At 43.6% G+C, this 26,676-nt stretch overlaps 1 protein-coding gene across 4 annotated transcripts in view; it reads left to right on the top strand.

The window, feature by feature from the left end:
* LOC134348977 (serine/threonine-protein kinase 32A-like) overlaps nt 1-26,676 on the top strand; it is a 343,099-nt gene that overhangs the window by 257,303 nt on the left and 59,120 nt on the right. For all 4 annotated transcript variants that reach the window (XR_010018548.1, XM_063052790.1, XM_063052792.1 and 1 more), the window contains 4 exons: nt 3,574-3,677; nt 9,175-9,291; nt 13,181-13,306; nt 16,473-16,601. Coding sequence is in view for 3 of the 4 variants with exons in the window: in XM_063052790.1 (XP_062908860.1) it covers nt 3,574-3,677; nt 9,175-9,291; nt 13,181-13,306; nt 16,473-16,601 (476 nt within the window). In the remaining variant the exon portion in view is untranslated. The remainder of the gene's footprint in view (nt 1-3,573; nt 3,678-9,174; nt 9,292-13,180; nt 13,307-16,472; nt 16,602-26,676) is intronic.

A 26,676-nucleotide genomic window follows, 5' to 3' on the forward strand; every position in this document is an offset into this window, starting at 1 on the left:
CCGGCCTAAATCTCTCTGCAAGCTTTGAAAACCTACTTCATTATCCACAACTCCACCTATCTTAGTATCAGCTGCATACTTACTCATCCAATTTACCACCCCATCATCCAGATCATTAGTGTATATGACAAACAACATTGGACCCAGTACAGATCCCTGAGGCACATCTTTGAGTTTACCTTGCACTTTTTCCTTTGTAATAGCAATGGCACTCACTCCTGCTCCCTGACACTCACAGACCACTGGCACACTGTTAGTGTCTTTCACAGTGAAGATAGATGCAAAGTACCCATTAAGATCATCTGCCATTTCTTTGTCTCCCATTACTACTTCACCAGTATCATTTTCCAGTGGTCCAATATCAACTGTCACCTCCCTTTTATTCTTTATATACCTGAAAATACTTCTGGTATCCTGCTTTATATTATTGGCTAGTTTGCCCTCATATTTCATCTTTTCCCTTCTTATAGCTTTTTTAGTTGCCTTTTGTTGGATTTTATAAGCTTCCCAATTATCCAAATTCGGAATCACATTAGCTACCTTGTTTGCCCTTTCCTTGGCTTTTATTTAGTCCTTAACTTCCCTTGTCAGCCACGGTTGCCTGCCCCTGCCTTTTGAGGACTTCTTCCTCTGTGGGACATATCTATCCTGTGCTTTGTGAACTATTCCCAGAAACTTCAGCCACCTCTGCTCTGTCATAAACCCTGCCAGTATCCACCTCCAATCCACCTGGACAAGCTCCTCTCTCATGCCTCTGTAATTCCCTTTATTCCATTGCAATACTGATACATGTGACTTATGCTTCCCCCTCTCAAATTGCAGTATGAATTCAATCATAATGATCACTGACTCCTAAGTGTTCTTTTACATTAAGCTTCCTTATAAGATCTGGGTTATTACACAACAGCCAATCTAAGATAGCCTTTCCCCTAATAGGCTCAAGCACAAGCTGCTCTAAAAAGCCATCTCATAGGCATTCAACAAATTCCCTCTCTTGCAATCCAACACCAACATGTTTTTCCCAATCTCCTTGCATATTGAAGTTGCCCATTACAATTGTGACATTACTGTTATTACATGCTTTTTCCAACAAACTGCAATCTCAACTCCACATCTTGGCTACTATATGGAGGCCTATATGTGATTTCTATAATAGTTTTGTTACCCTTTCTAAAGATGTAATTCCATCTCTTACCAACAGAGCCTCACCACTGCCTATGCCTTCCTGCTTGTCCTTTTGTTACAGAGTATATCCTTTGATGTTAAGCTCCCAACTATGACCTTCTTTCAGCCATGATTCAGTGATGCCCACAACATCATACCAACTAATCTGTAATTGTGCCACAAGTTCATCCACCTTATTCTGAACGTTCTGTATATTTAAATACAGCACCTTCACTCCTTCATTCTTAGCCCTTTTGAATTTTGTCTCTTTGGTACAATTTAACTCTTTGCTCTGTCTGCATTTGTACCCAATCATTGGCTTGTTCTTCGTTACATCATGTTACACCGATCATCTACGTGTAAACCTGCTGGTTCATCCTCAGCTCTATCATGCTGGTTCCCATCCCCCTGCCATGTTAGTTTAAACCGCTCCCAACAGCTCTAATAAACCTGCCCACAAGAATATTGGTCCCCTTCAGATTCAAAAGCAACCTGTCCCTTTTGTACAGGTCACACCTGCCCCAAAAGAGGTCCCAGTTATCCAGAAATCTGAATGCTTGCCCTCTGCTCCAATTCTTCAGCCACACATTTATCTGCCACCTCATTCTATTCCTATCCTCCCTGTCACGTGGCACAGGCAGCAATACCAAGATTATTACCCCTGACGTCCTGTTTCTCAGCTTCCTTCCTAACTCCCTGTATTCTGTTGTCTGGTCCTCCTCCATTTTTCTACCTATGTCGTTGGTACCAATATGCACCACGACCTCTGGCTGCTCACCCTCCCTTTTCAGAAACCTCATGGACCCTGGCACCTGGAAGGCAAACTACCATCCGTATTTCTATTTCGCATCCATAGAAACACCATCTGTCCCTCTGACTATAGAGTCCCCTATTACTGCTGCACCCCGCACCCCCCCCCAACAGTACTAAGAATGGATTAATTGTTGGGGGGGCGACCACAGGAGTGCTCTCCACTATCTAATGTTCTCCCTTCCCTCTCCTGACAGTCACCCATTTATCTGTCTGCTGTAGCCTTCGGGTGACTATCTCCCTGTAGCTCCTGTCTCTCACCTCCTCTCTTCCCCTAATGAGCCGAAGGTCATCAAGCTGCAGCTCCAGTTCCCTAACATGGTCTCTAAAGAGCTGCAAATCGGTGCACCTGGTGCAGATGTGTCATCGAGGAGGCTGGAAGTCTCCCAGAAATCCCATATCTGACATCCAGAGCAGAACACTGGCCCTGTAGACATACCCCTTATCCTCTCAAGAATTAAATAAAAAATAAGAAATAAGGAACGTACATGCCTTGCCACTGTCTGTTTTCACCGAAGCCTCGTTTAGAACAGTCTACTCAAAAAAGAACATGGTAGATATGTATACAAATCCTCCCAGATATGAACTCACAGGCCGTGAACGCATCACAGGCAGCAATGGGGACCACCCGAGCGAAGGCAAGCAAGGACCATATCCACCGGTCAGAGGTCACCAGCCTGAGTTCATGCCCTTCCAAGGGTTACGAAGTATGTGACACTCCCGTAAAATTAAAATAAGTAAGAAAGTTCTTAAAAAGGTAAAAATAATGAATATAACCTGTGTCAATTTATTTACTTTATGTAAGGAGCAGTTCTGGAGTACTTCGACATGCTTTGTCTCACCGAGTTTAAAGATCAGCTGTGATCTCATTGAATAGTGGAGTAGGCAGGATGGGGTGAATTTTAACTTCTCATGTGATGTACAGTTTACTATGAATAAACATGGCTCTTATTTAAAGGATCTGAGGACCATAGTTTACAGGGACACGCATGCACATCCATATATAGCCAGATTTTCCAACAATATACAGTCTGCACATCCAAACCGTCATTTGGGAGACCAGTAGGATGGATTTGCCGGCCACTGCGAGGCTGCATGTATCTTCTGCAATGGGGAGCTTGGTTTGCAGCATGATCAAAATGGTTGAGTTAAATGCTCTGGTTTAACTACATATTACCCTGGGTTAGCCTATGTTTTTTATTTAAAATTACAACTCAGTGTTACATTTCCAAATTGTTTATGTTATGAACAGTTTTTATTCATTAATTGAGATAAAAGGCAGAATAGGCCCTTCCATCACTTTGAGCCACACCACCAAGTAATCCCCCCAATTTAACCCTAGCCTAATCATGGGACAATTTACAACGACCAATTAACCTGCCAACCAGTACGTTTTTGGACTGTGGGAGGAAACCGGAGCATCTGGAGGAAACCTACGCAGCCAAGGGGAAAACTTGCAAACTCTTTACAGACAGTTCTCAGAAACAGGACTGTGTTTTAACCTGGGAAGGAGCACTGCTTCCACAATCACTACTGAATGTGGAGTATTGACTACATTCAACAATCTTATTTATTGTATCTATTTTTTATTCCCCCTAGCTCCTGAAATATTTCACCCATTTGTAAATGGATGTACTGGCTATCACTTTGCTGTGGATTGGTGGTCTCTTGGAATTACTGCCTATGAGCTCCTCAAAGGACAAGTATGCTGAACTGGTTTGTTCTTATTGACTGCACTCAATGCCCTCCCTACCTTCTTTACACAATGAATCACTGGTTAAAGATCATCTTGTTGCTAATTTCACTCTCCCTTTGCCTTTTCCAATACACTGTTTTCTTACTTTGTTTGACATCATACCAACTGTTGCACTGTAGTGCCTTTACTCATTACAAGATGTGACTATGAGACTTGCCACGCTAGGCAAACCCACTGGTGTCTGCATCAGTTAGCCGAGTGCCAGATAAGAAATGGACCAAATCACGTTCCCCACCCCTGCTCTGAGTGAACCTACTCAGCTATCAGGACAGCTTACATAAACAAGGATGTTGGCAATCTCTAAAATTTACAAGGACATTACCAGGACTGATGGTTTGGATGATCAGGAGAGGCTAGTTAGGATAGAAATTCTTTTCTCTGGATAATAGGGGTGACCTCATAGAGATATAAAATCATAAGAGGTGTAGCTATGTTGAATAGCCACTCTTGTCCCCAGGGCAGGGGAGCCCAGAACTAGAGGCCATAGGTTTAGAGTCGGAAGGGAACATTTTAGAAGTGAGAGGGGCAAAGTTTTCACATGGAGATCTATGCATATATGGAATTAACTGTCAAATTAGTAGAACAAGGACACACTAGTACATAGATAGGAATGATTTAGAGGGATATGGGCCAGAAACAGACAAATGGGGGCTAACTCATTTGGGCAACATGGTCAACATGGATGTTGGACCAAGGGGTCTTCTTTCCATGCTATATAAGACCATAAAACTATGACATAAAAGTAGAATTAGGCTACTCAACCCATTTGGTCTGTTCTGGTATTCCATCATGCCAACATATTATCCCTCTCAACCCCATCCTCTTGCCTTGTCTCCACAACCTTTGATACCTTGACTAATCAAGAACCTATCAACCTCCACGATAAAGATAATCAATGATTTGGCCTCTACAGCCATCCAACAGATTCACCACCCTCTGGCTAAAGAAATTCATCCTCACTTCTGTTCTAAAGTCATGCCCTTCTACTTTGAGGCTGTACCCTCTGGTTCTACACTCAACCATGATAGGAAACATCCTCTCCACATCCACTCTATTTAGGTCATTCAGTATTGAATAGGTTTCAGTGAGATCTCTCCCCATTCTTCTAAACTCCATCGAGTTCAAACCCAGAGCCATCAAATGCTACCTCTCACTCCCTGAATTATTCTCATGAACCTCCTCCAGGACCTGTCCAATGCCAACACATCCTTTCATAAATAAGGTGCCTTGGCCCCTTATCACAGTCTGTATGGAAAGACCAAGCCTGTTGAATGGAAAATCCTACTAAATATCGTGGATATGGCTGAGTCCATCACAGGTAAAGCCCTCCCAACCGCTGAGCACATCTACATGGAGTGCTGTCACATGAAAGCAGCCTCCATCATCAGGGACCCCCACTACCCAGGTCATGCTCTCTTCTCGCTGCTACCATCAGGAAGAAGGTACAGGAGCCTCAGGACTCTCACCACCAGGTTCAGGAACAGTTACTACCCGTCAACCATCAGGCTCTTGAAGCAGTGGGGATAACTTCACTCAAGTTCACTTTCCCCGCCACTGAACAGTTCCCACAGCCTATGATCTCACTTTCAAGGACTCTTCCTCTCATATTCTTGATATTTGTTGCTTAGTTATTTATCATTATTATTATTATTTCTTTTTTCTTTTGTACTTGCAAAGTTTGTTTTCTTTTGCATATTGGTTACACACTTCGTTGGGTGCAGTCTTTCTATTGTGGTTCTTGGATTTACTGAGTATGCCTGCAAGAAAACAAAGAAAACACCTGATCAATGCCTTATAAAGCCTCAGCATTACATCCTTGTTCTTATATTCTAGTCCTCTCCAAATAAATGCTAACATTGCATTTGCCTTCCTCACCACCAATTCAACCTGCAAAAAGACTCCCAAGCCTATTTGCACCTCTGAGTTTTGAATTTACTTTCTTAAGGACCTCCAGCACCCAGGGCATGCCCTTTTCTCACTGGTAGGAGGTACAGAAGCCTGAAGGCATACACACAGCGATTCAGGAACAGCTTCTTCCCCTCTGCCATCCGATTCCTAAATGGACATTGAAGCTTTGAACACTACCTCACTTTTTTTAATATACAGAATTTCTGTTTTTGCACGTTTTTAAAAATCTATTCAATATACGTATGCTGTAATTAATTTACTTGTTTATTTATTATTTTTTTTCTCTCTGCTAGATTATGTACTGCATTGAACTGCTGCTGCTAAATTAACAAATTTCACGTCACATGCCAGTGATAAAAAACCTGATTCTGATTCTGATGATTCTATTGAGAAAGCAGTCTATATTTTCCTTCCTTCTACCAAAGTGCATGACCAGACACTGTATTCCATCTGACATTTCTTTGCAAAATCTCTCAAGCTGTCTTAAGTCCTTCTGCAGACTCTCTGATACCTCAACATTACCTGTCCTTCCACCTGTCTTCGTATCATCTGCAGATTTGGCCACAAAGTCATTAATACCATCATCCAAATCAATGACAGATCATGTGAAAAGAAGTGGTCCCAACACTGAACAAGAGAAACTCTGCAGAAACTGGAAATCCAAGCAACACACACAAAATGCTGGAGGAACTCAGCAGGCCAGGCAGCATCTATGGAAAAGAGTACAATTGACATTTCGGGCCAAGAGTTGACTGTACTCCTTTCCATAGATGCTACCTGGCCTGCTGAGTTCCTCCAGCTTTTGTGTGTTTCTTGGTCCCAAAACCGACTGCTGTGGAACACCACTAGTCACTACTAGTCAGCCAGAATAGCTGAATACGATAGCTTACCTTCAGGTTTCATCTTTTCTCTCTTTATGGCTTTTTAATTCCCTTATATTTCTTTTTAAAAGCTTCCCAATCCACTAATTTTCCACAAATTTCTGCTATATTATATGCCTTCTATTTTGCTTTTATGCTGTCTGTGACTTCTCTGATCAGCCACGCTGGCTTCATCCTCTCTTTAGAATAATTTTTCATCTTTGGGATAAGTCTGTCCCCAGAAACTCCAGCCATTACTGTTCTGCTGCAATCCCTACTAGTGTCTCCTTGCAATTAACGTTGGCCAGCTCCTCTCTCATGCCTTTGTAATTTCCTTTACTCCACTGTAATACTGATTTTGTACATCTAACTTTGTCTTCTCCTTCTCAAACTGCAGGCTAAATTCTATCATATAGTGATAAATACCTCTTAAGGGTTCCTTTGTCTTAAGCTTCCTCAATAAATCTGGTTCGTTAAACAACACCCAATCCAGAATTGCACTTCCCCTCATGGGCTCAACCCCAAGCTGCTCTATAAAACCATGGTAGGCATTCTACAAGTTCCCTCTTTTGGGATCCAGCATCAACCTGATTTTCCCAATCTACCTGCATATTGAAATCCCCCGTGATTATTATAACATTGCCCTTTTGGCATGCTTTTTCTATCTCTTATTGTAATTTATATCCCACATCCTGGCTACAGTTTGGAGGCATGTATATAACTCCCATTAGAATTTTTTACCCTTGCAGTTTTGTAACTGTACCCACAAGGATCCTATGTCACTTCTTTCTAAGGATTTGATTTAATTTTTTACCAACAGAGCCATCACAACCCCTTTGCTTCCCTGTCTGCCTTTCTGATACAATGTGCATTCTCAGATAGTAAGCTCCGAACTATGATCTTCTTTAAGCCATGACTCAGTGATGCCTACATCTCCTTATCTGCCAATCTCTAAATGCACTACAAGATGATCTACCTTATTCTGTATACTGTGTGCATTCAACTATAACACCTTCATCCTGAATTTGTCACCCTTTTCAATTTTACCCCATGTTACACTTCAACTAAACCCACTTACTATAATTTTGCTCTATCATTCGCCTGTCCTTCCTCACAATGCATCGACTTGTACTCCAACTACCCCATCCTCAGCCTTTTCACTCTGGTTCCCATCGTCTTGCCAAATTAGTTTAAACCCTTCCCAATATCTCGAACGAACCTGCCTGCAGGGATGTTGGTCCCCCCTGGTTCAAGTGGGACCTGTCCTTTTTGTACAGGTTATACCTTCCCCAGAAAAGATTCCAATTATCCAGAAATTCTGAAACCCTGCCCCTGCACTACTTTCTCAGCCACTCATTCATCTGTACTGTCATCCTATTACTGCCCTGACAAGCGAGTGGTACTGGGAGTAATCCAGAGATTACTGCCTTGAAAGTCCTGTTCTTCAGCCTCTTCCCTAACTCACTGTGCGGGACCTCTTCCCCCTTCCTACCCATGTCATTGGTGTCTCCATCTTGAGAATCTACTGCAGCCACTCAGAGACATCCTGAGCACCAGCATGTGGGAGGCAACATAACATCCTTGATTCTTTTTTGCAGACACAGAACCACCCCCCTAGCTATCGAGTCTCCCATCACTATTGCTCTGCCTTGCTTTACTCTTCTGTTCTGAACCCTAGAGATGACCACTGTGTTGCTGTGCCCTGATAGGTTAGCCCCCACCAGCAGTATCCAAAGGGGTATGGATGAGGGTAATGTTGCTGAGGGTAATGGTCACAGGGGAACCCTGCACTGACTGCTTACTTCCCTTACCTCTCCTGGTGGTCACCCATCTACGGTCTCAAACCTGCACTCTAGGTGTGGCCACCTCAGTAAAAGTCTCATCTGTGAGTTTTTCAGTATCCTCAATGGTCCTGAGCACATCCAACTCCAGCTCTAGTTCCTTGAGCTTGTCAATCAAGAGCTGCAATTGGATGCACCTCCTGCAGATGCATTTATCAAGGAGATCTTCAGGTACCCTGAAGTTCCACATCTCACAGGAAGAGCATTCTACTGCATGAACTACAATCCTGCCTACATTTGTTATACCTCTAAAATCTCAAACCTGAGTTCTAGCCCATAACTGTTCTCACCAAGCCTTTTGAGCTAAGTCTGACCACTCTAACATTGCCCACTCCCACAATGGCCACTCTGTTTATACCCTACTTCTTTTTATTGGCCCTTGCTAAGTTACCAATTACCCAAGCAATCTCCCGCTCTGCAGACGTCCAGACAGGCCCCACTTACTTTTTAAAACTGGCCTGTAAAGTCCACGAGAATCTGTCTCTAACTCACTCCGTGATCTCCGGCTCTGCAAATAAGTCCTGATAGGCGCTGATGTGGAATCAAACTCAAGTGTGAATAGTTCATTAAACTAATCCCATGTTACATTAACTCATTTAGCCATACTAATTTGACAGAAGTAGTGAAGCCTTTGTTACTATAGCCAAATGATAATCCTTATGTAATTCCACTATCAGTATTTTCCCTTTATTTTTATCAGTTTGATTATACAATTGAGATGTTTAAAATATAATGACTTTTGTTTGTAATATTGACAGCTAAACAATGGAAATAACGTTTTAATAGATATTTACCTCTGATACTTAATACTACGTATGTTTATGTCTCTTCACAGAGACCATATGAAATCCGTTCCAGCACCTCTGTTAATGAAGCCCTTCAAATGTTCAAATCTGTCAGCATAAACTATCCCTCTTCCTGGTCTGGTGGATTGGTGTCATTGCTTCAGAAGGTAAGAAGACATCTGACTGGATATATTTTCAAGATAACCTCCTACTTCCTCAATTACCCTGCTCTGCCATACTCCCACTTTCTTGCTCAATCCTGGTGAATGGCATCTTTCCATGGTATTTGGAAAGTGTAGACTCCTTAGTACGTCAGGGTATAATTTTGACCATCAACCATTACTAACATTTTTATCTCCAAAAAATATTCAAAATTATTAGTTCTTACTGCTTGTACAATTTTCAATTTGAAGCAGCATTCAACAGATTTGTTTTAGTTCCTGAAACCCTGGGGGCTTTGCAAGTATAAACTCAGAAGTCTGAAAGTTGTAGATGAGATTTCTGCCCTTTTTGTTGGGATGAATGGACGGCCAACATGTTCCTGACCCATGTATGTTAACTGTAGGAATTCCAGAAGTTCTTTCTCAAATTGCAGTATTTCTCTGCATTTTTAATGTTAGTGAGTACAACCTCAAATTATGCCTTTATGTTGAATTAAGTAGAATCTAGACAAACTGTGTATTAAATAATAATGAAGGAGCATGGAAAAGTGGTTGAGAAAAAAAATCACAATGCAAAGTTATTTGGAAAGAAAATTTATTCCCCATTTAATTTGTTGAAATGTGCTCCTTATCATTCATCTAAATAGGAAGACTGAATTCTGGCAGATTTAAGAGCATTGCCTTGTTTATTGAGTTTGAGTTCATTACAAAATTTCGTTCAATATTTTTCAGTTGGTGACAAACAAAGTTCAAAGTTCAGAGTAAATTTGTTATCAAAATACGTATATGTCACCATATACAACCCTGAGATTCATTTTCTTGTGAGAATACTCTTTAATAGAATAATAACCATTAGAGATTCAATAAAAGACCTCACCAACTTGGGTGTTCGACCAGTGTGCAAAGGACAACAAATTGTGTAAATGCAAAAATAAATAAATAATAATAATTTTAAAATAATGAATAAATATTGAGAACGTGGGATGAAAAGTCCTTGAAAGTGAGTCCATTGGTTTTAGGAGCATTTCAATGATGGGGCAGGGGAAGCTGAGTGAAGTTATCGCCTTTGGTTCAAGAGCCTGATAGCCGAGGGGTTCCTGATCCTGTGCTGTGAGTCCTGAGGCTCCTGTACCTACAAGTCCTGGGTGGTGGGGGTCACTGATGATGGATGCTACTTTCCTGTAGCAATGGTCCATGTAAATGTACTCAATGGTTGGGAGGGCTTTACTCATGATGGACTGGGCCGTATCCACTGCTTTTTGTAGGATTTTCCATTCAAGGGCATTGGTGATTCCATTCCAGTCTGTGATGCAGCCAGTCATTATACTCTTCACTGCACATCTATAGAAGTTTGTCAAAGTCTTACATGTCATGCCAAATCTTATGTGCTGGAACTGGGACAGGTCCTCCAAAATAATAACACTGAGGAATTTACATTGCTAACCGTCTCCAGCTCTGATTCTCCAATGAGGACTGGGTCATGGACCTCTGGTTTTCTTCACCTAAAGTCAATAATCAGCTCCTTGGTCTTGCTGACACTGAGTGACAGTTGTGCACCACTCATCCAGATTTTCATTCTTCCTCCTCAATGCTGATACGTCACCGCCTTTGATTCAGCCTAAAATAGTGATATCATCAACAAATTTGAATATGGCATTGGAGCTGTGCTTATCCTCAAATCATAAGTGTAAAGCGAGTAGAGCAGAGGTCTAAGCCTTGTAGCGCACCTGTGCTGATGGAAATCGTGGAGGAGATGTTGCCAATCCGAACTGGCTGGTGTCAGTTAATTAATAACAGTAATTATTGGATAGGTGTGGAAGCAAGTCCTTTGGTTCACCACATCAGCACTAACCATCAAGCACACATCTACACTGCTCCCATTTTTCCCACATCAATTGCTTCCAAATCCTGGTTCTCCTACCTACCAGTAGCCAGTTAACCTACCAATCTGCATACCTTTGGGATGTTGTTGAAAAGGGCACCTGGAGGAAACCCGTGCAGTTACAGGAAGAGCATGCAAGCTCCACAGAGACAGCATTCAAGAGAAGAATTGAAGCTAGGTCACTAGAGCTTTTCTGTTGGAGTGTCTCATCCACAAAGTTCAGTGTCAAGTGCAGGAGCTCGAGCACCTGTGTGAAGAGAGAGAGCACTTGCAGATCTCTTTATTCAAGCTGGTGAGGATTCGTTACTGAGTGTGTGCCAGTTGGAATATTTAATGAATGTCAGTTCAGGCACTAGAGAGAAATAAAGAGAATATAATGGTGAATTAAGAGATAAAACGAGACATAAACAAGGAGAAAGTAAAACAAAATAACCAGCTGAAGAATAAATCTCCACACTAGTCCTGAAGAAGGGTCACGGCCCAAAATTTTGACTGTTTATTCCTCTCCACAGATGCTGCCTGATCTTCTGAGTTCCTCCAGTATTGTATGCATTATTCTGGATTTCCAGCATCTGCAGAATCTCCTGAGTTTATAATCTCCACACTTCATTTTTAGTGGGAGATAGATATTTAGACATGCCACATTAATAAAAAGTGTGGAGAAGCCTTGGTTTTTTGGAGTTTTCTATGTGCATTCCAGGGAGCGACAGCAACCCTACACCTTGTCTTCATTCTTTCACTGACCATCACAGCATCAATCACAGTACAAAAGGACAGTCGTCATTTCTGGTTGGGACTCTGCATCAGGGCTGAGAGTATAAAGATGAAACAGCCAGTATAAAGAGGTGAGTGGGGAGGGTTAGACAGGAGCTGATAGGCAGATCCAGGTGAGAAGGGGTTGATGGGCATTTGGAAATAGATGGGAAGAGAAGGGTGGAATTACTGACAAAGGCGGGGAGGTGATAGGTAGAAACAACGGAGTGGTTTGCACTTCATTGTACTTACTCCTCAGCCATCCTCTGTGGGCAGCCATCCCATGTGAATATCACCCTGTCCAGCCTATTGTCAATGTCAGTATCTGATCTGATGGCTATGTGCCACTGTTGTTGTGTAGTCAAAAAGTCACACAGCACAGAAACAGACCCTCGAGATCATGCGTTCCATGCTCATCATCAAATAACAGTATTGCTCACTCAACTAGAGCAAAGTGGAGCAACCACTCTCATCCAGAGTGGATGTTTGTAAGGAAAAACGAGTATTTGTAAGTAATAGCTGACACAGGAGACTGCAGATGCTGGAATCTGGAGTCTGCTGGAAGAACTCAGTGGGTTGAGCAACATCTGTAAGGGAAAGGATTTGTTGATGTTTTAGATCTTTACCCTGAGAGAGGAGAAGGGAGATGGCCTGTATAAAGAGGAGGTGGGGAGTGATGAGACAGAGGCCAATAGGTGACTGGTGAACTGAGGACGGCTGAAGAATGACAGGCAGATGAAGCCAAGTATGGGAGAGGGAGAGACAGAGTCAGGTGGATGACAGATGAAGACAAATGAAGTGAGATTGTGGGATGGAAGGATGAAGGAGGAGACAGTTACTGGAGTGTGATAAGCAGGAACACAAAGATTACCTATTGTGGAATCTGATAAGTAACAGAAGTGGTAATAGAACCATTAGGGGAGAGATGAATGTCAGATAGAACCAAAAGCAGATGGGGTGGGTAATGGTGGAGGGAGAGTTAGTGTGTGAAATATGTGAATAATGTACAAAAATAAGTTGCGGGAGCTGGATTTGGGTTGGGGGGGCGGGGGGAATGGGAAAGAAGACAGAAATAGAGGGAGTGAAAAAGGACCTGGAAGGGTTGGTGGAGAAACTCACTGGAGGTGAGGTTCTCTATGCTATGCACAGATTATAAATCAGAAAAATGGCGTGTGATGGAGGCAAGTTGGAATTGGATACCCGATGGTCTCAGCTGGATTTTCTTCTTCCTATTAATAATTTCTATTGATTACATTTCAGTTGATTGCAGTCAGCTCGACCCAACGCTTTTCCAGCCTGGCCAATATACAGCAGTCTCCTTATTTGGCAGATGTAGAATGGGGTGCTGTCCTGGCGAAGAAGCTCACAGCAGGATTCATTCCCAGTGTAAGTGTTGTCCACAGAGTCCTTTAGCACTCACCTCTGTATCACAGGAGCTGACAGCCACGTTGTTTGATCCCTATCTTATCTCTTTTGGTCTTTAATTGATAGGCAATTCATCTGTCAGAAAGAATAAACTTACGTGTCACTTCCCAAAATATACAACAACTGGTCTTAATTACCCACTTCTACATGAACATCTTTGCTATATCATGAAATCCCCAAAATACATGACTTTGCAGATAATTGAGGAATATTGTGATTGTGTAGGCAAAAGAGATTAGTTTAGTTGGGTGTTTAATTACTAATTTAATCAGCTTAGCTCAACATCATGGGCAGAAGGGCTATTTCATATGCTGTACCGTATCATTTTCCCGGACAGGTGGTTGGTAACTTCCTGCCATCTTTCTGTTACATTTTTCAATAAGTATCTTTGATGCTTTTTGCACTCGGCAAAGAATTTGTTCAATACAAGCCAAGTTTTTTGATCACAAGAAACTCCTAATTTGGGCACTTAGATTAGAGACCATAAACAGTAATACTCCCACATTTCCTTCTCATTTGATGGAACAGTTATGGTGCCCAATTCCCTCCTAACTCTAACTCAACATAGGCTGAGAACTTGGGCATTCTGGTCCTTGTGACTTTAGCCACATACTCCAAGCACTTGCTTGGGTAAGGCATGGCAAAAATTAGGCTATAAATTTGTTACCCAGCATGGACTGAAAACTTCTGCTGGGATGTTATGGTCTTTGACTTAAAGGCTGCACTTTTACCCATCAGGACAGCTGAGCTGGTACGTCAAAGTTAATTCTGCACTTCCCCTTGGGATTCATTCTAGTTTTACATAGCTTAGAAAATGGAAAATTGTGATGTCCATGGGATGCATCAATGCTAATTGGATCATAAAACTTCTTCCAACTATAGATTGTATTTGAACAGCAGCCTAAAGATGAGAAGTGGTAACAGGGCACTTTGAAAATAATGTATAGTAGATTTATGAAAAGGAAATAATAATAGTTATCCGCTCAGACCTCAATTTGATCAGATTCCCTGAGACCGTGATCTTGCTGACTCCAATGGCCCTGAACATCTCTGGACCGGTGACACAATTGTTGCCAGCCCTGGTTCCAGTGACCCCGAGCGGATCCAGACCTTGGATTCCACCACCACTAATACCGGTTCCTATAACCCCGGATGCCTTCAGACTGTAAATTGTGCAACCTCTAGTTCTGGCTGCAGCCACGACCTTGGCTGCCTGCACCCACAAGCTGAGACTTTCCTTACCGCCACTGGGCCCCAGGGCTCCCATCACTCATTCTCCAACCCCAAATCTCTCAGGCTCCACTGTCACCTCTTCGGTCATCAGAGCCTCCTTCTTCCTGAACACCCCAACACTCCTCTCTCCTCTTACCCCTCTGATCCCAGCTCTAATGCCCGCCGTGTCTTCTCCTTCCCTCTGACCTTCTCCTATCTAAGGTGGAGCCTTCTGTCCTCAGCAAGGGCCTTGTCCTTGTTCCATTCCGCCTGCACCACAGTGAGTTCTGTGCCCACCATGATGTTGAGCTCTTCTTTCATCGTCCCTATCTCCAAGTCCACTTCTTTGACAAGAATTCCACACCCCACACTGATGACCCCTTCTCGGGATTCCGAGCCTTCTCTTCTTCTTGGACTGTCTGCCCGATCTGGACCTTTTCATCTCTATTTGCCGATGAGACATCAACTGCCTCGACTTTGGCGCTCCTCCCTTCTCCTTGAGTCTTACTCACTCTGCACTGCCCACCACTCTCTCTGCACCAATACAGACCTTACCATCAAACTCGCAAACGTGGGCGAGACCCATCGTAAATTGGGGGCTGCTTCCTCAAGCACCTCTGCTCCATACACCCAAAGCAAAACTTCTTGTGGGCCAAACGTTTTAATTCCGATTCCCATTCCCTTTTCAACATGTTGGTCCTCTTGTGCTATGATGAGGCCACCCTCAGGAATAACAACTTATTTCAGTCTCCATTGCCTGAACCTGATAGCATAAATATCAAATTTTCCTTCTGATAAAAATTTCCCTCCCTCTCCCCACTTCTCACCTGCCTATCCCCTCCCCCTGGGTCCACCCTCCTTCCCTTTCTCCTATGGACAACTTTCCTACCCTATCCAATTCCTCCCTGTCCAGCCGTTTATCTTTCCTACCCACCTGGCTTCACCTATCACTTTCTAGCTATCCTCCTTCTCCTCCTCCCACCATTTTATTCTGTCGACCCCCTTCCTTCCAGCCCCAAAGAAGGGGTTCGGCCTGAAATTTCGACAGATTCTGCCTGACCTACTGAGCTCTTCCAGCATTTTGTGTGTGTTGCTTTGGATTTCCAGCATCTGCAGAATTTCTCATTTTATTAATTTCTTGTACCACTGACATCAAACTAACCCATTTTCTCTGTACTTCCTTTCTTAAATAGCAGGGTTACATTTGCAAACTTCCAATCTGGGAACTATTTTAGAATCAATGGAATTTTGGGAGATGGCATCTTATTCATTCACTATCTCTGTAGCTCCTCCTTCATATGCATCACAAGGATTAATGCTCTTCCATCTGTCTAACTAAATTAGTATTAGTCTTTACTAATGCTAACTTCTTTGAGCTCCAGCAGTGCTGAGTGTGAGCATGAGCAGTAGAGTCCTGACCGAGCTCATATTCTTTGTTCACAGAGAATAGATAAAGGGGCATTGGAATGGACAAGACTACGGTGAGTGTTTCAGCTGCAGATAAGTTAAGAGAGGGGCAGAGTTGAATGATTCGATAGATATCGAAGTAGCAATCTCAGTGATCGAGAAGCAAATATCCATCATTGTGTCCACACCAAGATTGTGAATAGTCACTTCTTGTAAGTCAGAAGATGTGTTTAATTATCTTGCAAACTTGTTTCAGTCAGGGATGGTGGAAAGTTTAACACCAACACCAGCATGGAGCAGTTGGGTTGGTTAGCTGTTTTCTCTGTTGTCCATTCTATATAATTCTGTATATTGCTATAATGTTTTGATCAGGTAGCAAGTGTTCCAGCACAAGTCAAATGTTTACAGTGGAAGTGAAACCCATGGTAAAACACAGGCTTGGGCTTTAATGGTCTCATTTTATCGCAGTCTGACTTTACCTGACATAATTATTCTTCTTTGTCTGCAGAAAGGACAGCTAAATTGTGACCCTACATTTGAACTTGAAGAAATGATTCTGGAGTCGAAGCCCCTTCACAAGAAGAAAAAACGCCTGGCTAAAAAATTAAAAGAAAATAGAAAAGACAGTTCATCAGTGGTCAGTAAAACCATATTGTATCCTACAGAGTCTGAGGGTCTGGCTTGGAGAGGACATGATATAGTGGGTTATGTGTTATCATTGGTGTTTTCCATGGGGCTGAAGTGTTAGTTTCAGATATCCTAACGTAAACTATAATGTTAACAGATCGACCTGTAAAGTCATCGCTATTGTTAGCAGCTGACTTGACATGAAGTATGGTCGTGTAGTGGTTGGGCTACTAGACGGGCAGCCAGTAAGTTCTGGACCATTGAAACGTAGTTCAAAACCCACCAAGGCAAGTGAGGAATTTACAATTAATTGATTACATTGGAAATTTATTTAACAAAATCTCAAATACTATCTGCCCACCCCATTCAATGATGTTATTTGGGGAAGGAAATCTACCATCTTCTGAATGTCAGATCAGACAGCATCTGTGGGAAGAGAAACAGTTATCATTTCAGGTCCAAGACCCGTCATCGTAATTGGCTAAGCTGTTCTTAACAACTCAAATATAGCCCCTTAGTTGAAATTCAGAAAGTAACTAATACAGAAAAATAGAGAGCTATGCGCTAGGGAAATTCTAGGCAATTTCTAGAGTAGGTTACATGGTTGGTACAACACTGTGGGTCGAAGGGCCTGAAATGTGCTGTAAACTTCTGTTCTATGTTGTATGTTCTAGTACAATGGAATCAAATGCTATTGCCAGCAGCAATGGGCATCCTGAACAGGAGGAGAAAGGATGGGGAGTCCCAAACCTGAAACTTTTAACAGTTTTTCTTTGAACAGTTGCTGCATGATGTGCTGAATATTTCCTGCACTTTCTGTTTTTATTTCCACTATCTGGTGTCCTTGCTCAATCTGACCTAAATGTGACTCCGGGCCCATCAATGTGATGACTCCTATTGCTTCCCTAGTCTAGAGCACCAAGAAGTAGGCAGTCAGTGGCAGTGAAGTAGGCTTGTGACATCCACATTCTGAGATCAAATGAAATATTTCACAATAATCTCCATGCATTGTGAATATAGATGCCAGAGTCAGCAATGGCCCCCAACAAGCAATGTGCACATCAAGTCTTGAGTGGACAACAAGACTTTTTGAAAACTAATGGGATTCTGGGCTTTATTTTAAACTAAACGGCAGAGTACAAATCAGGGGATTTATGTTAATCCACTGCGAAATGCTGCTTTGCCTAAACCAGAATATTGTGACCATTTATAACCATTATTCTAAGGGAAGAATGTGGAGAAAGTGCAGAAAAGGTTAGAAGGTTAAAAGGTTTTAACCTTTTAAAAGGTTAAAAGGTTAATGGTCCTGGAGATTAGCATCTTTGGAGAGACAGGTAGACTAAAGCATTTAAAAGTGTTCTTTCCTGAGCATCCAAATGTGGTTAACAGATAATTTACAAGAGATACTCAAAGTTATAGAAATTTGGATAGTCAGAATACAAAGCTGTTTCCTTTGTAGAAGGTCTGACACTGACTAAAGTGTTAGGGAACTGGTGAAAATCTTTTTGTACAGTGAGAAGTCATAATCTGAAATTCACTATTTGGTAGGAGGAGGAGAAAAATCAGAGATTTGTTCTTGCTGATGCTACAGTGGGGCTGAATTATTCAGTGATGGTGCTGAAGGATGTACTGTATGGTAATATGTATTCGCAAGGCCAGACGCGTGGCGTTTCAAAGTCAGTTTCAAGCATTACGTGCCTACTATAAATGCCTCTGTTGATTCACAGGCAACAGCAATTGATAAATATAATATAGAAGTGAACTGTGACAGTGTCAACAGCATCGGAGACAACCCGGTCTACACAGAGCATAAACAAACAAACCAACAGAGCATCCGACCCACAGCGCACAACGAGAATCACGCACCAATCCCGCAATCAGCATCAAATGCGTGCTTTTCAACTGAAAAACACAACACTAACCCACAATGTCCACTGCTATTTGCATTACATTGACATAAAATGCCAAAAGATACACCATTATTAAAGTCAAATCAGGCAAACAACAGATGCAAGGCTTTACCAGGAGTTGGACAAATTGTACTCTGACCATGCAATACCTCAATTAATTCGGCCACTGAATTTAAAACAAAAATCAACAGAATCGCCACTTGGAAGTCTAAGCAAAACCAGTCAGCTTAATAGCAGTAAATGTAATATTTTAGGATTTGCAGGAAACATAAGGACTATGGGGTATCCACCACAAAATAATAATAATAATCAGCATTAGTCTTGGCCCAAATTTAAAAAAAAAATCAACTGCACTCACCATTGATGTTTTCAGAGAAGCACAATCCGTCTGTTGAGATTGGTGGCGAAAGCATCAATGATTTTCTGGATGTCAAATGCTTTGGTCCTCCGGCTGTTTATGGCCAACAGGGCCAAGTTGCTGTTCCGAGCATTGCCGCTGCTATTCCTTAGGTAGTTTTTGAGGCGTCTGAGGCAAGAGAAACTCCGTTTGCATGAGGCAGATGTCACAGGCAGAGTCAGTGATATGAGGATTAGTTTGTATAAATCTATAAATGCATTGCGGTAGGGTCTCATTAGAGCTAGAAATTCCACTGTGTCATTCACTGTCTGTCCTTGCTTTTGTTTCCAGCAGATGCCGAACCTGATGTAGCTCTGCAGTCAGGTTCACTTCAGTCACTCCATAGTATTGGGCCATTGGCCAAAGACAATTCTTGTCTAGGAAGAACTTGTGTTTGGGACTCAATGCTGAGACTCCAGTCTGAACACCCCCAGTCTCAATTAGAACTGTCTTTTCATTTCAGTCAGAAGTCTGTCTACAACCAGATAGAAACAGTGCTTGTGAAGGTCATCAGAGGATGTGACAGGTCTGCGTTCAGTTTGGGCCTCAACAACAAAATCATGTAGGCGGCGGGGTGGCTGGGCCTGTCTCCTTTCATGTGGTCTGCTCTGTATACCGGCCTTGACGCACAGGTCCCTAGCTCTTGTCTGAATTTCCCTCCATAATTCCTCTCCCCGTTTTGCTGAGAGTGCATGGATAATAGACTGAGCCAAGTCCACAGCGGATGAAAGCTCCAAACTGGGAGATTGTAGCTGGTCTGACATGAACTTAGTGACTTGGAATAAATCCTCAAACAGAGCGAGAAGTAAAGCAAACTGCTCGTCAATCAGTCCATTTACAGCTCTGGCCTCCGTTTTCCTCCGTGCATTTGGTTGACCCATGATATCCTGTAGTGTAGCTAGAATGGCTGGGAATGATTTCCTTATGGCCCACAAAGCTGTATACTGCCATGCCCAGCATGTATCTGACAATTTCTTCAACTCCCTCTCACGGGCTGTGCAGTTGATTCCAGTTCTCTCTCTTTCTTCATGAAAAGATCGTGGGTAACAGTTTGAAAAGAAGTTGTAAAGCAGCTGCACAGTTTCAAAAAACTCACCCGCCCACTTGTACATTGCTCACAACATCCACTAAAACAAGGTTAAGTCTGTGAGCATGGCAGTGTATACATAATGCCTGCGGGACCTCTTCCCTGAACCTCTCTTGTACCTCGTTATTGCACCCGGACATCACTGCTGCCCTGTCATAACACTGACCTATACACGCGTTCTTATCAATAACACACTGGGCGAGTGTCTGTTCAATGCTTTTAAAAAGCGACTCTGCGTCCAACCCTTCTGCTGGAGTGAAGTGCAAGAATTCTTCAAGCACTGTTTCGTTATTCAAATACCGCACCACCACTGATATTTGCTCCTTTTTACTCAAGTCTTTACTTTCATCCACCATGATGGCAAAATGTCCAGCCTCCTTGATTTCTGCACTTATTTGACATCTGACCATATCTGCCATAATACCTATAATTTCATTTTGGATATCGTGATGGGTGTTTTTTGCATTTCCAGGATTGTCCTCTATTTTTTTTTTAGCTACAGTCTTATCAAACTGTCCAATTACACTGAGCAATTCAACAAAGTTTCCCCTATTGCCAGATCCATCATCCTCCCAGTGTCCTCACTGGGCAATGCCTTGGCACGCAGTATACTGTAGAGACTCAACCACTGCTCTCATACACTCACGATTTTCTTGGATGATCTTTGCATGTCCTTTATCAAGCATATTTCCCAATCTTGAACCATCTTGTTTTCTCAATCTGAATTCGGCCCATGCCTCCATAGCAAACTTATGAGCTGCACTTACATGGTGGGTTTTGAAAGCTGTTGTAGCTTTCCGCCAGTTGCAGTAACCGGTGACAGTGAAGGTAGACTCAGAATGGAACCCATGTCCTCCACACAGGAAATGCCTGCATGCAAAGCACAACGTGATCGAATATTCCAGCCAGTCAAACCAGCCATGAGTAAAACTCCTTTACTGATTGCCCAACTGTTGCGAGTAGCGAAGGGTATTTTTTCAATGCTGGCCGACGGGGTCCTTCCTCAGGCTGCTGGCTAACATCGCTAACAGTATTCCCACTAGAACTAAGAGCAGCTTCATCTACATTCTCTTCCGAATCCCGCTCCATTTCTTGTTCCTCTACTTCACCCTCACACTCCTTCGATGAACTGCTGTCGTCCTCATCCCCACTTACTTCTTTCTGGATGTCACTTTCAATTAAGACATGCTCAGGCTGAGACACCACTGATTCCTCTAGATGAGGTTGTTTTCTCACTAAAAATCGATCCATTTTTCACGTTGGCCAAAATAATGCACGTGCCAGGCCCACGCTAGCTTGTAAAGGCACAATGTGTGTGTGTGCCATCCGTTAATCTCGCAAGACCATGATCTGCGCCTGGATGTATACTATCAATCTCTCACGTGAGTGAGAGTGAGTGACATCACCACCTTAAGTGATCTTAAATCAGCTTAACTGATCTGAGGACAGTGACGGCAAGACATTGACAATGAACGAATAAGCAGAAGTGTAGGGTGGACAAATTTCAGTTAATTTCTTGGTGGTGCTATTGTAATTTCTGCTGGTGCTGTAGCACCAGCTAGCACCACCTTAGCGCTGCCCCTGAGAAGAATTATTAGACTAACATAAGGGACTGACTACATTTGTCTCGAAGAGGATTAACAATGCCAAATGGCCTCCTTCCATCCCGTGATAGTTGTACCATCTGTAGCATCCTGTGATGGATGACAAGGAAGAGGAAGGGAGTGAAAGAGATGATAATCATTTAGTAATGTCTTTTCTCAGCTGATAACCAGAGACCTCTGCACTACACACAAATCAGACATTGCTGTAATATGTAACTAGGCTGATCTGTTAATTATCCTCAGCAATTCAAAAATGTTCATTTATTTGAAGAAGGTAACTTACTGAAGTAGAATCAAATTCCAATGCCAACTGGAATAAGCAGTCTCGACTGGAGGACAAAAGATTTTAACAGTGATGGAGCTGTGGAGGGGTTAGGGGCTGTGCAGTAGAGTGACAAAGACCAATGCAGAAAATCACATTTTAACAATTACCTTAGACTAGCAAATAACAATTCTAATTATCAAATAATATTTTTATAATTAAAATATAGTAATGCCTCATCCATTCTGTACATTTTTGTGCAGTTCCTTGTAATTATAAACAAACAAATTACATGTAATTAAAATTAAATGCTAGGTGACAGCAGAAGTATTGTGGTGAACTAACACTGTAATTATTGGGTTACTGCTTTAATATTACATCACAATTTCAAGGTTATAAGGTCTTCAGTGTGTCCTAGAAGTACAGCTAAAGTAAAAAGATCTTAATGCACACTGATCAAGGTCTTGTTAATCTAGAAGAGACTTCTTTTCAACATGTTCATTCAGAACTGAATAACATCAGCTCTTCATTGGATTAATTGGTTGTCAAATATTTTTGGTGTTCATCAGTCCGAATCCTGAACACCAAGAAAACATTTCAATTGATTGTCATATAAACAGTCTCCATGAATCCAGTTACCAGGGGCTTGACAAGAAAATGTCATGGTCCGGTCTGTGATGTCCGTATTCCGGTTCACGGTCCGGTCCATCGACCCTTGCTTCAGGTTTTCCTGTCTACCCTGTTTCTGTTCTTGTTGAGCTCTAACTGAGGTAGCTGATGCTCGTTGGGTCTGGCTGCATAAATACCTTCAGAGACCAGGGTGTGGCTGCTGGATTATCCTTGTCCTTACTCCTTGTACCCCTTCCTCTGTCTTCTGTTTTCTCGCCTGAAGCCTTGCCTTGTCTTGCCAGTAACTCTCGCCTCGCCTTGCCTCCGTCGGGTAAGCCAGGCTGTATTGCCATTACCTGTGGTTGGTTCTGTCCCTTTCTAACCCTTGCCTCCGTCAGATAAGCCAGGCTGACTTGCCGTTACCTGTGGTTGGTTCTGTCCCTTCCTGTCCCTTGCCTCCGTCGGGTGGAGATCAGCACCCTGCCCAGGAGATCCGCGCCCTGCCCAGAAGAACTGCACCCTGCCCAGGAGTACTGCGCCCTGCCCAGGGGGATCCTCCAGCCTCCAGCCCCAAGCCTCGCCTGAAGTCTCCAACCTCCTGCCTAGCCTCAAGCCTGAAGACTCCAGCCTCCTGCCTCCTGCCAAACCTTGCCTCGGGTCTCTAGCTTCTAGCCTGAAGACTCCAGCCTCCTGCATCCTGCCAAGCCTCACCTCAAGCCTGAAGACTCCAGCCTCCTGCCTCCTGCCAAGCCTCGCCTCAAGTCTCTAGCCTCTAGCCTCAAGCCTGAAGACTCCAGCCTCCTGCCTCATGCCAAGCCTCACCTCTAGTCTCTAGCCTTTAGCCTCAAGCCTGAAGATTCCAGCTTCCTGCCTAGCCTCAAGCCTGATGACTCCAGCCTCATGCCTCCTGCCAAGCCTCACCTCGGGTCTCTAGCCTCTAGCCTGAAAACTCCAGCCTCCTGCCCAGTCTTGTCTCGGGTCTCTAGCCTCTAGGCTCAAGCCTGAAGACTCCAGCCTCCTGCCTCCTGCCAAGCCTCGCCTCGAGTCTCTAGCCTCTAGCTTCAAGCCTGAAGACTCCAGCCTCCTGCTTCCTGCCAAGCCTCGCCTCGGGTCTCTAGCCTCTAGCCTGAAAACTCCAGCCTCCTGCCCAGTCTTGTTTCGGGTCTCTAGCCTCTAGGCTCAAGCCTGAAGACTCCAGCCTCCTGCCTCCTGCCAAGCCTCGCCTCGAGTCTCTAGCCTCTAGCTTCAAGCCTGAAGACTCCAGCCTCCTGCTTCCTGCCAAGCCTCGCCTCGGGTCTCTAGCCTCTAGCCTGAAAACTCCAGCCTCCTGCCCAGTCTTGTCTCGGGTCTCTAGCCTCTAGGCTCAAGCCTGAAGACTCCAGCCTCCTGCCTCCCGCCAAGCCTTGCCTCCAGTCTCTAGCATCTAGCCTCAAGCCTGTAGATTCCAGCCTTGTCCTGCCTGCCAGCCAAGCCTCGTCATTACCTAGTTCTGGGGTCCGAGCCAGAGGCAAGACCCAGGTACTGGGTCCTTGTCCAGTCTCTGGCTCGGAGTTCAAGCCTGGGCTCCTAGCTCTCTTGTCCAGTCCTGTTCCGGGTTCTCGGTTTTTGTGTCCATGTCCTTGCCCTCACCCTGTATCCTAGTCCTGTCCCTAGTACTTCAGTGTCTGTGTCTTGCACTTGGGTCCGTTCCCAGCCACCTCCTTATGACAGAAAATGAGGTGGGGATGAGGGAAAAGCTGTGGGTATAACAGGAAAGGAGAAAGCTGGAAGATGAGAACAGTAATTGGGTAAATGACAACTGCATGTAATTGAAAGGAACAGAGTTTAACACAGATCCTCCCAGGCTGCAAATGGGCAAACTGTCCTTGCAAATGAGCTTTTTGAGACCAGTGGGATGCATTTGCCATCTGCTGTAGGCTGCAAGCATCTTCTGTTTTGTGGGAATGGGGCAGTTCCATGTGCCTTCTCTTGCTCTACAACACCCCTCCCCCCACTCCCCTTGCAGAGCAGCAACAGTTGGAAGCTGGGCCAAGTTGAGCAGACCTGAGAGCACTGAGTCAGTGCCTGAGGCTGCTTGCTCTCCTGTATCCACTCCTACACACTGTTCGCGTTCATTTCCTGTTATGTTTTGCAACTTCAAAACATTAAACTAATTCAAAGAAAGACATGTGAATTTAACTTCGTGTTTACTTTAAGCATGGCGCGCACCTATCACGTGATAGTGTGATGACTATGGAATTCACGTATCTTTACATATAGCCCATAATGAATTATTTAAACAAACAAAAATGCTTAATCAACCAATATCTATGCAAGTTTACTCAAATATTGCTTAAATATCAAATACGCAGGATTTGCAACCTAGAAACTCTGCCGAGGAACAAAACACTGTCGTGTCCTGAGGACTGCAGTAATGTTATTTCATTGTACAATAATCAAAAAGTTCAAATTCAAGGCATTGTGTCTGAATGGATAAAGCACCATGTTGCAGTGGACCCACCAATGGGGGAAACAGGTTGGATCTTACTGCCATTGCAGAGATGCTCCATGATGATAAGGCGGGGTAATAAATATTCCAGGGTACTTGATGCTTGTACAACAAGCATCAAGAAAATACAGAGAAGTGTTTGACTAGTGATGCTGATATAGAATAATACACTAATATAGACCAGCGATCCCCAACCACCGGGCCGCGGACCAGTACTGGGCCGCAAAGCATGTGCTACCGGGCCGTAAGGAAACGAGATGAGTCAGCTGCACCTTTCCTCATTCTGTCACACACTGTTCAACTTGAACAAGGGGTTGCCAACTGTCCCGTATTTGTTGGGACATCCCGTGTATTGGGCTGAATTCGTTTGTCCCATACAGGACCGCCCTTGTCCCGTATTTCCCCCACTAGGGTAGAGCGTTCCTATGAAACCTTTCGTGCCGAAATGGCGTGAAGCGAAGAAGCAATTATGATTAATTTATATGGGAAAAATTTTTGGGTGTTCCCAGACCCAATCAATAACCTAACAAATCATACCAAATAACACATTAAAACCGAAAATAAATAACACTGACATATAGTAAATGCAGGAACGATATGATAAATTGTCTAGGTTGATGCACAAGGAGACGGTTGGGGCTATCCAGCTAGGCCGCCAGGAACTTGGATGGACAACCCAGAAGTGGTGGTCATCTTCTACGGGTAAGGACCGCCTTGAGCCTGTAACACAAGAAATACGAGAGGTAGAAGAGGAGAAGAGGTTAGCTAAAACAACTGGCCTGGCCAAACAAGGGGCTTGGACCTGGTGGGAAAGTGTTGAACAACGACATCTATCTTGGTATGTTCTGTGGCAGATGGAACCGCTCCGCATTTCGTTTCTATGCAGAGCAGCGTACGATCTGCTCCCAACACCTGCCAACCTCAGCACCTGGTATGAGGATAAGACAGGCAGGTGTGCTGCTTGTGGCGAGAAGGGAACACTTCAACATATTTTGAGTGCATGCAGAGTCAATCTTTCCAGCGGTATGTACACTTGGAGACATAACAACATTCTCAAAGTTGTAACAGAAGCGGCTGAGTGGAGAGTACTGCAGCACAACTTATCTCATGCCCCATGCTGCACAGAAAATCGCATCTTATTTGTGAAAGAAGGCTCCAAGTCAAGGGTGTATAGCGCAGGCCCACGATCAAGCATACTTCCTTCAGCCAATGATTGGTGTGTCAAGGCCGACCTGGACAGGAAAGGCAGTTTCCCGGAGCAAATAACTTTCACCACATTGCGTCCAGATATAATCGTATGGTCTGACACCAGTAGAGAAGTGGTTATTGGTGAACTCACAGTCCCCTGGGAAGACAACATCGATGAAGCCCATGAGCGCAAGTTAACCAAGTATGCAGAGTTAAGATCAGAGTGCAGAGACAGAGGGTGGAAGGTCTAATGCTATCCATTCGAAGTAGGCTGCCGTGGGTTTATTGCGTTCACTCTCCAGAATTGGCTGCGTGACCTTGGCTTCACTAGAAGAGAGATCAAGTCAATCAGCAGGGCTGTAGCTGAGGCAGCAGAGACAGGATCAGCATGGGTGTGGACCAAGTACGTCCAGAGGGGCAGATAGTCAGACAGTGTATACATATCTTGCAAACCCTTCAGTAGTTGCATAGATACCTGAAGAGCAGACTATCTGTTGGATGGAAGTGACTGATAGAGGCAGATGCCAAGTTTTTAAGCTC

This window comes from Mobula hypostoma, chromosome 7, assembly GCF_963921235.1.
Source record: "Mobula hypostoma chromosome 7, sMobHyp1.1, whole genome shotgun sequence".
NCBI classification, from domain to species: domain Eukaryota; kingdom Metazoa; phylum Chordata; class Chondrichthyes; order Myliobatiformes; family Myliobatidae; genus Mobula; species Mobula hypostoma.